This window comes from Rhinatrema bivittatum, chromosome 6 (assembly GCF_901001135.1).
Source record: "Rhinatrema bivittatum chromosome 6, aRhiBiv1.1, whole genome shotgun sequence".
Taxonomy (NCBI): Eukaryota; Metazoa; Chordata; class Amphibia; order Gymnophiona; family Rhinatrematidae; genus Rhinatrema; species Rhinatrema bivittatum.
In genome coordinates, this window is record NC_042620.1 from 114521536 (window position 1) to 114534742 (window position 13207).

At 41.6% G+C, this 13207-nt stretch overlaps 1 protein-coding gene across 1 annotated transcript in view; it reads right to left on the bottom strand.

The window, feature by feature from the left end:
- The window catches only part of LOC115093684 (dynein heavy chain 11, axonemal-like), a 586171-nt gene that overhangs the window by 511322 nt on the left and 61642 nt on the right, over nt 1-13207 (bottom strand). The window contains exons 9-12 of the mRNA XM_029605802.1: nt 10747-10971; nt 6625-6716; nt 6371-6510; nt 5724-5857 (exon numbers count right to left, since the gene is read on the bottom strand). Coding sequence (XP_029461662.1) covers nt 5724-5857; nt 6371-6510; nt 6625-6716; nt 10747-10971 — 591 coding nt within the window. The remainder of the gene's footprint in view (nt 1-5723; nt 5858-6370; nt 6511-6624; nt 6717-10746; nt 10972-13207) is intronic.

Here is a 13207-nt window from a genome sequence, read left to right on the forward strand (position 1 = left end):
ATGTATTTCGACAATTTATGTATGTTTCCTTAAATATATACATAATAAAATGTTTCACGTCACAACCTATCTTGTGAAAACCTTTCATTTATATTAAAAATATATAATATTCCAAGATTAATGTTATTGTTATAATTTATGAGTAACAATAATAAAACAAAGTTATTGTGTTATTCAATTTACCTCTTTAATGAGATATATGAGCTTATTGGGATGAACACAGCTTTTGAATATTTGGTGTTAATAAAAAAGTCCAAAGGGTCTTCTGCATAATTTTAAAAAGCTGGCCAGTTTCACACTATATAATTATTTGATAGCCTCATTCAACTAATTCTATATGGCTATGAGAGTGAAGTCTGGAATTTATAGGAAGGGACAGAATGTCAATATAAATCCTGCACCTCCAGTTCTGTAACTCTGTGCATCCACTGAAATTCCCCCAAACAATGGAGCTTGGATGTTTCCCTTACAGCTCATCATACTAAAAGATATTTTCAAATTCTGGTGTCACCTCACAGTAACAGCAGCACAAACAGCTTCCACTGCCAGGCACATTGTGAACTAACACAAAACCTTGCAAAAAAAGACACTCAGAATCTATACTGCAATCCCATTGTAACATAACAGTAATAACTCCAAGGACTCAAACAACAATAACCCTACCTGTGAAAAAGCAAGGGTAAATATTACACTGGGTCCTAGAATACCAATACACCACCTACTGAGGAAACAAAACAAACCAGATTGCTATAGATCCCTATGCTAGCAGAATCTCTCATCATGGTCACATACACAGAGCAGAGACAGATTCTCACCAAATACAGAATACAAAATAAAGGAGCACAAATTAGACAAAAACTGAAATGGAAACCCCAAGAAGCCAGACTCTGGGGTAGATTTTTTAAAAAAGGGCGATCGCGTACTTTTGTTCGCGCAGCAGGCGCAAACAAAAGTATGCAGGATTTTATAAGATATGCGCATAGCCGCGCATATCTTATAAAATCCTGGATCGGCGCGCGCAAGGCTGCCGATTTTGGGCAGCCTGCGTGCGCCGAGCCGCAAAGCCTGCCTCCGTTCCCTCCGAGGCCGCTCCGAAATCGGAGCAGCCTCGGAGGGAACTTTCTTCACCCTCCCCTCACCTTCCCCTCCCTTCCCCTACCTAACCCACCCCCCCGGCCCTATCTAAAACCCCCCCCCCTTACCTTTGTCCCTAGATTTACGCCTGCGAGAAGCAGACGTAAATCTACACGCGCCAGCGGACTGCTGTCGCGCCGTCATCCGACCCGGGGGCTGGTCCTGAGGCCTCGACCACGCCCCTGGGCCAGCACCATGCCCCCGGTCCCTCCCCCAAAACGCCACGTCCCGCCCCCGAAACGCAGCGTCGTTCGGCCCCACCCCGACACGCCCCCTTCAAAAAACCCCGGGACTTACGCGCATCCTGGGGCTCTGCGTGCGCCGGCGGCCTATGCAAAATAGGCCGCCGGCGCACAAGGGCCCTGCTTGCGTAAATCCAGGCGGATTTACGCGAGCAGGGCTATTAAAATCCTCCCGTCTGTGTATTAACAATGGAAAAACAGAACCACCATTCCTCATAAAACAAATAAAATCAAGAAACATAAAGCATCAGTTATAATAGTAAAACCATACTAATAAAAGAATATTTTAAAACTACTGATAAATAGAATTTCTATTAATTAAAATCATATACATTTTTTACAATTTCCCAAGCACCAATAAAATATTTAAAAACAGCACATATATCAAATAACACCCAATAATTAAAACTAATAAGGATTTTAAAAAGCCCCTGCTGTCCATACGTGGGAGCTCTTGATTTCCAGTCACCCTGATATTGTCAAGGATTAGGAGGTTATCCTCTCTCTCTCACACATACATGTCCATTCTCTCTCACACATACACTGTCACATACATACACATTTATGCTCTTATACCCACCATAACCTCTCGCTCTCACAGACACTGACACACTCTCAGGCTCTAAGACACTCTCTCCCCCTCCACACACACCCCCCACACAAACTCTTACTCCCCTGGATTTTCTCATACACACTCATGCTCTCACTCTCTCTGGCTCCCTCACATACACACAAACACACTCACCCAGGCAAGTTCCCAATCATTCTCACACAAACACACACACCCAGGCAAGTTCCCAGTCATTCTCACACACTGAAACTGACCCCCAGGCCGGATCCCATTCATTTTCACACCATTCCCTCACCATCCCCCAGGCATGCACACATTCATTCTCACACAAACAGACCCCCAGGCAGGCACCAATTCATTCTCTTACACACACATACACCACAGGCAGGCACCTATTCTCACACATACAAACCCCAGAAAGACACCCATACATTCTCATACACAGACACGCCCTCAGGCAGGCACCCATGCATTCACACACATACACCCCCAGGCAGACTCCAATTCATACACATGCACACTAAAGGCAGACCCCCTCTCTTTCTTTTGCCAGCAACCCCGGAGCCTCTCTCATTCCTCTGCTGACACTGTCACTGATGCCACGTGGCTATTGGGGAGGCGCTGATTGCTGCTATTGGCACTGAAGCCCATTCTGCTGCCTCCTCTGTGCAGGCCCCGTGGGTTTTCACTTCCTCCATGTTGATCTCGTACACTGTGAGATCCGCATAGATCCGCATAGATCCCAGACCCAAATTATGGAATGCATTACCATCTGACTTAAGGCTTGATAGCAACTTTCAACTTTCAAACATTCAGGAAGAACCTAAAAACCTGGCTCTTCCGGTGGGATTATGCTGAGCAAAAATGACATATAAGGTCACAATGCAGGCAGTGGAAAGGCTACGCCGATTCACCAAAGACTCACGCAGCTGAATATTCGATAACAAGAGTTTTATTATTTTGGACAAATTAATGTAGCCCATATGCATTACATTAACAAGCAATAAATAAATACAACAGCAAGCAACATTAGCAATAATAAACAATCCTGAAAACTTAATTAACAACTACAAATTAACTCTTAGTGACCAGCACTCCCCTGCTAACAAGTGCTAATCACATAATTCACTGAGGCGCATGCACACCCCCTGGCCATAGAAGCCGGGCAGCTGCCACTGACCCCCCTGGCCGTGGAAGCCACGGCATCATTGCCGGTGACCCGACGTAGAAGTCAGGGTCGTTTGATCCAAGCACCTCAGTACTCCTCCTGTCCCTCATTCCTCTTGGCTGTTGAAGTGTCGAGGGTCTGTGTTGGGCTGCTGGCCCAGTCTGAGCCACCTGCTCCAGTGGTCCGAGGGCTGCCGGCCCCCGGGCTGTGACCTACGTAACCTAAAAGTGGGGGGCGTTGCTTTGCTGGTCACCACGCCAAGGTTACCTGGTAGCGAATCAGCTTACCGGGAAACCCCCCAACCTCTCAATTGGCTGCGGCCATTAGAGGCAAGATAGCCATCTTGGAGGTCACTGCTCAAGACCTCTCATGATCTTAAAGACCTCTATCATATCCCCCCTCAGCCGTCTCTTCTCCAAGCTGAACAGCCCTAACCTCTTCAGCCTCATAGGGGAGCTGTTCCATCCCCTTTATCATTTTGGTTGCCCTTCTCTGTACCTTCTCCATCGTAACTATATCTTGAGATGCGGTGACCAGAATTGTACACAGTATTCAAGGTGCGGTCTCACCATGGAGCGAGATATAGAGGCATTAAGACATTTTCCGTTTTATTAACCATTTCCTTCCTATTAATTCCTAACGTTCTGCTTGCTTTTTTGACTGCTGCAGCACACTGAGCCGATGATTTTAAAGTATTATCCACTATGATGCCTAGATCTTTTTCCTGGGTGGTAGCTCCTAATATGGAACCTAACATCTTGTAACTACAGCAAAGGTTATTTTTCCCTATATGCACACCTTGCACTTGTCCACATTAAATTTCATCTGCCATTTGGATGCCCAGTCTTCCAGTCTTGCAAGGTCCTCCTGTAATGTATCACAATCCACTTGTGATTTAACTACTCTGAATAATTTTGTATCAGCTGCAAAGTTGATAACCTCACTCGTCGTATTCCTTTCCAGATCATTTATATATATATTGAAAAGCACCGGTCCCAAGTACTCCACTGTTTACCCTTTTCCACTGAGAAAATTGACCATTTAATCCTACTCTCTGTTTCCTGTCTTTTAACCAGTTTGTAATCCACGAAAGGACATCGCCTCCTATCCCATGACTTTTTAGTTTTCTTAGAAGCCTCTCATGAGGGACTTTGTCAAATGCCTTCTGAAAATCCAAATACACTACATCTACCGGTTCACCTTTATCCACATGTTTATTAACCCCTTCAAAAAAATGAAGCAGATTTGTTAGGCAAGACTTCCTTTGGGTAAATCCATGTTGACTGTGTTCCATTAAACCATGCCTTTCTATATGCTCTACGATTTTGATCTTGAGAATAGTTTCCACTATTTTTCCCGGCACTGAAGTCATGCTCACTGGTCTATAGTTACCCGGATCGCCCCTGGAGCCTTTTTTAAATATTGTGGTTACATTGGCCACCCTCCAGTCTTCAGGTACAATGGATTATTTTAATGATGGGTTACAAATTTTAACTAATAAATCAGAAATTTCATTTTTGAGTTCCTTCAGTTCCCTAGAATGCATACCATCCAGTCCAGGTGATTTGCTACTCTTTAGTTTGTCAATCTGGCTTGCTACATCTTCCAAGTTCACAGTGATTTCGTTCAGTTCGTCTGACTCATCACCCCTGAAAACCATCTCCAGAACTGGAATCTCCCCAACATCCTCATTAGTAAACACGGAAGCAAAGAATTCATTTAGTCTTTCTGCAATGGCCTTATCTTCCCTAAGAGCCCCTTTAACCCCTCAGTCATTTAATGGTCCAACCGACTCCCTCACAGGTTTCTTGCTTCGGATATATTTTTATGGTTTTATTATGAGTTTTTGCCTCTATGGCCAATTTCATTTCAAATTCTCTCCTCGCCTGTCTTATCAATGTTTTACACTTGACAATGCTTATGTTTTATCCTATTTTCTTCAGATGGATCCTTCTTCCAATTTTTGAAGGATGCTTTTTTGGCTAAAATAGCCTCTTTCACCTCACCTTTTAACCATGGCGGTAATTGTTTTGCCTTCCTTCCACCTTTTTAGTGTGTGGGATACATATGGACTGTGCCTCTAGGATTGTATTTTTAAGCAACTTTGTGTTTCTTTGTCTTGTTTCTGTCATTTAATGCTTTCTTTCTGTTTTCCTCTTGTTCTTATCTTCTGGTATTTTTCTTTTTCTTTCTTTTCTTCAAGTTTCTTCATATGGTACTTGATTCACCCACTTTGAAGCCAGAGAGAGAGTCCATGGCAAACTGGCCAATGCCCAAAAAAAAATGGCTATTCAAAACTCGAGCAGAGGCTGCACAGAAAGCTGAAAGCCCATAGATTTGATACTAAGCAGCATTTTGGAGTTCATGTAATACTGGACATTAGCTTTAATATCTACTTTAAGACACGTTAACATGGGTGTTCACTGATACATATGTGCAATCATTGTTACTGTACATAATTTAATTTGCATGTGCATTATCATTACTGCTGAATACTGGGTAAATATTCTCTTCTGAAAAGGCAACTTATTTTTCTTGTCATGTACTCATTCTTCTGAAATCATTCATCTAGCAGTATGCTTAGATAGTAAGATATTATAAAACTTACCTGTCCTTCACACACACAGGGCTTTGAGAAGTATACAAGCTCTCCTTCTCTGCTGTACATTCCTTCTGCTGACTTTGCTCTCAAGTCATCATCTTCAAATTTAAGGTCAGCCACATTATCAAACAACTTAGCAAGTGCCTAGTAATCTATTTGAAAAAATGAAATGAAATGAAATGAAATTTGACATTTAAAATGATCTGTTTAAAAGTTTAGCAACCAGTTCACCTATTAAAGTAATGATGAATAAATAATGTGCAATGTTTTGTGGGAGACTCTGGTTCCATTTCCAAGACCAGTTTCTGCTGCCGAGACTGGCTAGGACTGAGGATACTTGCAGAGGTTGTATTCACAGCACCCCAGAGAAGAGACAGACTCTCAGCAATTGCCCAACAGTGACACCTACTGATTGACTCAAAGATAACACTTGCACCATCCATGTTTGTTAGGGAACCACAGTTCAAGCCTCTCAGTCAGGCATGTCATTGAGGTGGTTAGGCTATGAATGAGGGATGGGGAAAAGAGGATTTAAAAATGTGTGAAAAGCCCCAGGTAGCTATGAAATGACACTCATAGGGTTTGGTTTCTAAAAAGTTGAAAACCCAAAGGAGCGATAGGAGGCTGCAAGGTGCAATACTACTACTACTAATGATTCCAACTTGCCTGCTTAGGTTGAGTTCCTTTAGAAATTATTTCCAGTAAATCCACAGAAGAAACAAAGTAAAATCTTGGAAATGTAAGTCTCTTGTCTTCCAAGTAGTCGGCTAAAGACTTCTCACAGAGTGTAAGCCTATAAACACATGCATTTAATTAGATATATAATTAAGATGCTTTTAGTTGAAAAAAAAATAGAAACTCTATTTATATAATCTGCATTCTTAAATCTATTGATGTTCATTCTAACCTTTGCTGAAGAACTTCAAATTTTTCCAGTAGCCCTATTTGATTTGTTACTTCTATCACATTTCTTGTCTTTACAATCCCAGACATAAGTGCCTAAAACAGTAACAGAAAATGCATTGGTTAAAATCAACCAAATGACGCAAATGTTACAAAGAAAGGGAGCAAAAGCAAAGAGCATAACAGGTTAATTTTAAAAGAAGTTACATGTAAATGTAACATACTATTGTAGCAATTTAAAAAAGCCATTTACACACGCCAAGTGCACTTACACATGAATAACCTATGGACAATTCAATGGCATATATTATAGCAATTTTCAAAAGCCCATTTACATGAATAAAGTTCATTTACATGTGTAAAATCCAGTTTTAAGCACGTAAATGCTTTGTAAAATCAAGCCCTAAGGGTATAAGAAAGAGGTATCAGAAGGCAGAAGGTGAAAATTATAAAACAAAAATACAAACATAGATGACAGATATATTGACACAAAGTGGAGTTCATAATTTTTCAAAGCCCTCCATTCTCCTAAATGTATCCTTTGTAGTGTCTCCAGCAATTTTTAATTCTTTGTTCAGTTTTTAAAATATATGTTAAGGTCCATCTTTTATATTTGATCTTATACCATTTTTTGTTCGACAAGTACCAATTTGTCTTATGGTCCAACAAACTCCCTCTCTAAGATACCTACCTGTGGTGCACAACCCAGCAGTCTGGACTGATCCTGGTACGTACAGGGAACATCCAGACTTTTGACATTGAATGTCATCTCTTTGCAGATAACATTCATTCATATGCTAAGATTGAGGCAAATCAAACTACCATCATCTCCAACTTAACTCAATGTCTCTCGGATGTGGCACTCTGGCTGAATAGACATAAATAAAAACTGGATCAGCAGGCAGGGGAAAGTCCTTTCAACTCTCTCTTACTGGGCATTATCCTACAATCTAAACAATGTTTGTAGTTTAGAAGTGTCGTTGGACTACTCACTTTCAAAGGAGAATCAGATCTCCATCGTGATAAGGTCTTCTTTTATGTACTTGCACCAAATACGTCAACTATGTCGCTTTTTTGAGAAGCGAGATCTGACCACTGTTATTCATGCATTAGTCACTAGCCGCTTAAATTATTGCAATTCCTCATTTATAAGTATCCCACAATACAATCTTCAATGCCTTCAACTTGTGAAAAACATATTTACTAGACTCCTGGTGAGGGCAAGATCTAGTGATCATGTGATGCTAATCCTTCATGATCACTGGTTTCATGTTGAAAGAAGGGCTCAATTTAAAATTGAGTGCATCTTCATCATAGTTAATACCAAGAGGACACTTTGATCCTCCCAATAGGCCTTAGTGTGGCTCTATCTTTAGCAATGCTAAGTTAACCTGTACCAGGCAGCATACATCCGGTTTTGCACCTAAACTCTGGAATTCGATCCCTGTAGAACTATGCCTTTTCCTAACCCTAACCACAGTAATTTTTTGTTTTGTGTATTGTTTCATTTCATTTCATCTATTTAAAAAGACACAAACAACAAATGAAAAAAAGAGAAATGACAAACAAAACAGAAAGAAAAACGTCAGGTCCACCATGCTCCCTTCCATCCTGCCACCACCAAAACACCACAGTACTCCTCCCCTACCCACCTGGACTCCCCTAGACCCCCTTACCCCATCCATGGGTCTAAGGTGCAGGAGCTATCTCCAGTTGTTGCTGCCCTGCTAGGTCTCCATTTCCAAATGGCATTGGCAGACCCTGAGGATGGTGCCATTTTGTTGTATGGAAGTACCTCTATAGGGAGGTATAGATATATCTCTGTATACAAAATGGCTCCAGCCTCAAGGACCACCAGCACTATTTTGTAATGGAAACTTGGTAGAGCAGCAGCGATGGGGAACACTGCTGTCCCTCAGAGACCAGTGGTTGGGGTAAGTAGTTAAGAGGAGTCTGGGAGAGTCCAGGTGGGAGTAATATGAGGGGGTGGCTTTGGTGGTGACGGCAGTGGCCATTTGAAAATAAAAGGAAGCAAAAACAAACAAAATTTAATTTGGTTTGATTTTGTTTCATTTTCAATACAAAATGAAAGAAAACTGGAAATGTAATTGAATTTTCCAGTGTCATTGCACATCCCTAATACTTGGCTTTGTATCAGCTTTCTGTGGTCCCTCACCAAGGGGGTCTTTAACGCATGTGAAAATGCATGGTGTGATGCAAATGACGAGGGGAGGATATTGGGACTGGACGAGAGAGAGAGAGAGAATGCCTAACTATAATGCCCTCACACTAGATAGGTATTTATATCTCCCCACCTAGTAACTCAAGGTGAGGTTTAGGTATTAGTGTAGAGTTAGGGGCCACTTTGACATTCAAAGTGAGATGTATGAACAAAACAGTGCTCTCTTGTGAAGATTTGATGACCCACAGAGTGAGGAAACTCACTCAAAGAGGAGATTTGTGCAATGTTCTCTCAACCTAGCTTGATGTTACCCAGGTAGAGAGTCTGTGAAATACTATGTATTTTCTTTATTACTGCAAGAATCTGCCCCAAAGCCTAATTTGCACAATGTATTATTTCACTTCTGACTGAAGACCATGCTGCTTTCAAACATGTACCAAGCCTCTATTAATTTGAATTAATACTTCTCCAGTTACAAAGATATATTTTGCCTATAGTATATATATATAAATAACTGTTTATAAGTTTAAGAACATCAAGACATCATATACATGTAGAAATGAAATGAAAACATAGGATCAGTCAGGAATGTGTTTTCTAAAATAATTCAAAAAAGAAATGTAACCAGGAAATGTGAAAACAGGAGTCTCCCTCTTTATCTAGTTGTGCTGCCAGCAAAAAGTTGGATGCTGCTTCAAAAGTACCTATGTGATGTCTCATAGCATGACTCAGATGAAAGAACCACAACGCCAAGCTGAGTTGAACTGTTGCTATTAAGAACACAGGTCTGTAAAAGCATCCTATATGTCATTCATGATATATTACAAATCTGAAAATTGCAATCAGCAAAGAAATACTACAATTTCTCAATATTAAAAGACAGATGTATTAAGAATTCCCTATTTCCTTTATCTACTCTTCAGACTCTACATAAGGTACTTGTAATAGTACCTAAGGGAGTCATGTAATGGAGTTAAAATTTATAATTTGTTAAAGGGCCATGGAAGAATACAGCAATGTCATGTACTAAGTTCTGGCATATTAGCATCCTAACAAGACCCCCTTCCCCTTGCAGCTTTCAGGTCCTGCAAGATCATTTTGAAATTTCCCTTTCAAAATCTGCTGGCATGCATATATGGAATTTGCACCTGCGTGGCAGCAAATGCAAAGTACATGCTGGAAAGTACCCAGGGTGATTTGAAAATGAAATTAAAAATGCATACTTTCCCTCCTCCCCTTTTCCCCACAGCACACAAACTTTTACCTGCATTTGGATGAGGAAATTTTCAAAAAGCATTTTTATCTGTATAAAAACTTCCAAAATTGTCCTCTGTAATAGCTTAATGCCAGAAGAAACAATAAACTTGTGTAAAAATGGCTGTAAGTAAACCTAAAACATAAAGCAAGTAGTTTTGCAAAGCCATTTATGTAAATGGCTATTTGTCCATATAAATTGGCTGTCTGAAAACTGCCCATCCTCCCTACAGGTAAAAGTACACAGGGTGTGGAACAACATGCAGACTTGTACCTGCATTAAGCAGAGGCGTTCCTAGGGTTTAGAGCAGGGAATGCTACATTGGGCATAGCTCTGTGATTTGAAAACTAAGCACATTGTTTGGAAGGGAAAATTTATCTTCAGAAAGAGCAGGCACAAATCTCTGAGGGACTTTTTTCCTGGACAATACTCAAAGGAAAAGTGTGTATGTACCACCCTCCCCCTTTGAAAACTGGTATAAACTGCATTGCTTTGAAAATTGCCCCTGAGATGTTCTGATATTCTGTTAGTTTTGCACAATGGCAATGTGGAATATTGTTACGTTACAAAATGTTATAAATGGAATAGGAATTATAATTTTTTAAAAATTTAACCCATAAACTAAACTTTATTTCCCCTCATTTCACAATTTTGTCATCCATTTTATGTGATTATTTGCTGGAGAATACCTTAAAGTCCACATTTATCCCTTCAAATCTTTTTGCATCTTCGGGGAGTTGATTCTGGATGTCTTCAGAGTTAGTAAAAATGCTCTGCAAGTGGGCCCATGTCTTCTGTACTTCCGCCCATGCAGAAATAACCATATCTGCAAGCAGTAGTTTCTTCTGCCAGCTGCTAACCTCAGCCAGAAAGTAGTCAACATATTTACTTATCATGACACTCTGCAGCTGAACCTATTAATATATAAAGAAGTATACAAGGCATGTAAGCAAGTTGTAAAGTATTTGGTATTTCAGAGCTCCTTATGGTGAAAGAGCCACGTGTACCTTCAGATTAAATCATGTCAATAGTGAAAAAAGGGAAACAGCTTTCAATAAAACAGCAAAAGTCTGTATAAATGGACATTTCTGAAGTGAACAGGAACAACGCATATGAAGCATTGGTTGTACTTTCTCAATACATGTAATTAATATTCTCACAAAGGCTTCTTTTTTCTTTCAGTTTCCCCCATCTGTTTTTAGCAACAGTAAATATTAAACTGAGCAGTAACTAGAGTAGTCATGTACAAATGACTACTCTAGTCATTTGTACAGTACAAATGTGCTGCAGTAACAGCCTTGATCTCTAACAGTTCTTTTCAACATAGACCTAAACTTAGATCAAAAATACCTAACAAAAGTGTATCAACTCCCTCTAGGGGATGACAATGTTAACATGAATTCATGAACAACACAATTTTCTGAGAACTAGAAATAAGTTATTTTTTATTTGCAATTATATTAAAATTGTAATGAAATTTAAAAAAAAAACATGCTACTCTCTGCAGGATAATTTTCACACTATATCATTTTATCCTTCACTAAGATATAGTTCTGTAGATTTTAAAATCTTTAAATTCCATATTTAATGTATCCCTTCAGATCTTTTGGTATCTTCTTAATGTCCTCAGAATTAGTAAACATACTAACTTCTAATTTCTACCCAAACAAAAATAATTTCCTGTTATGCCTGTGGGTCACAGACGACTGCGACCGCGAGTACTCACTGCTTGCTTGGCACTCCTGCCCTCCCCGGGTCTGCTCACCGCATGGGCCTGCCTGTATTGCCGCGTTCTTCAGGCCTTTGCGTGGAGGCAAGGACGCCATCGTTTCCTGCTCCGATGTCAGGCCCTCCTAGGCGCGTGCATGCATCACAAGTCCCGCCTTTGAACCTGCTTCGGCAGGAACCTCGGGGGCGTCTCCTTTTGATGATGTCATCGGACTCCCTCAGCCAGATGACTTGGCAACAAGTTCCGTACGAGTCCTAGACCTGCCTCCGGTTCCTGAGACACCGCTCTGCTCGTTACTTGGACCCTGTCTGGCACCTGCTCCTCAGGGGTCAGTATGCTCTCCAGCAGGGACTTATTCCCCTGGCCTACCCCACTCCTCGGGCTGGCCCTGCGCCTCTTGGGTTCCACCTGGCTACTGACTCTACCACCCGGGTCTCCTTTGGAACCATTGCAGGGCTTGGTGAATTCTCGACTGACCATTCCGCTCCTCAGGATTGGTCCTGTGTCACCCTTGAACGTCCATGCTCTCCCGCTCCACGGGTTGTACTTACTATTCAGAGACTACCTTGGACCTCCCCCGCTCCTCGGGGTCCGCTCCAGGGAATACTTTTGCTGCCAGCTGTCCCGCACTGCGGGCCTGCTTCCCTTTCACTAAGATGGCTCTCCCTTGATCTCCGGATACCTGCCTACGGGAGCTACTGGAACTGGGCTGGGGTTTCCCGCCATGTGGGCTGGCCTGCACTCTCCTGTCTACGCCACCACGCCACAGCTCCGCCCTACGGGGTCATCCTACCAGAGACCCTCCAGGTGCCGCCTACAGTCTGCTACTCTACAGAGGTCACCTTCTGGTTCCTGAGGGCCCTTTTCCTGCTATGCCCAGAGCTTCTCGCTACTCCAACACCTCGCCTCCTGACGGTTCGGACCTGTGGGGCTCCTCCCTACAGGCAGTGTTAACTCGTACCTCATGCCAAGGGCCCACATACACACCAACCATAACATTTCCGCAATCAATAGTTTCTTCTGCCAGCTGCTAACCTTACCCAGAAAGCATTCAATGTATTTACTTACTAGCAAAATTCTTCATAGAAAAGATCACACTCATCCAGAAAGTCTTAGACTGGCACATCAGTGCATCTATTGCTAGACCACACTCACACACAACTTTGCATCCTTTCACCTCTTACTAGGCAAGGATATAGACATCCTTCTAAAAGCTACAACATGCTGGTTAGACCCTAGCCCCGTCTGGATAATCCAACAAGCCAAAGCTGATGTACTTGATCATCTCCAGCCATTGTAAATGCATAGTTACTCGATTGCTTAAAAAAAGCGATAATCAGATCAACCCTATAGAAATCCACCCTGGGACCCTAATGAGCTGAATAGAAAACAACCAGTCTCAAACCTAGCATTTCTAGGCA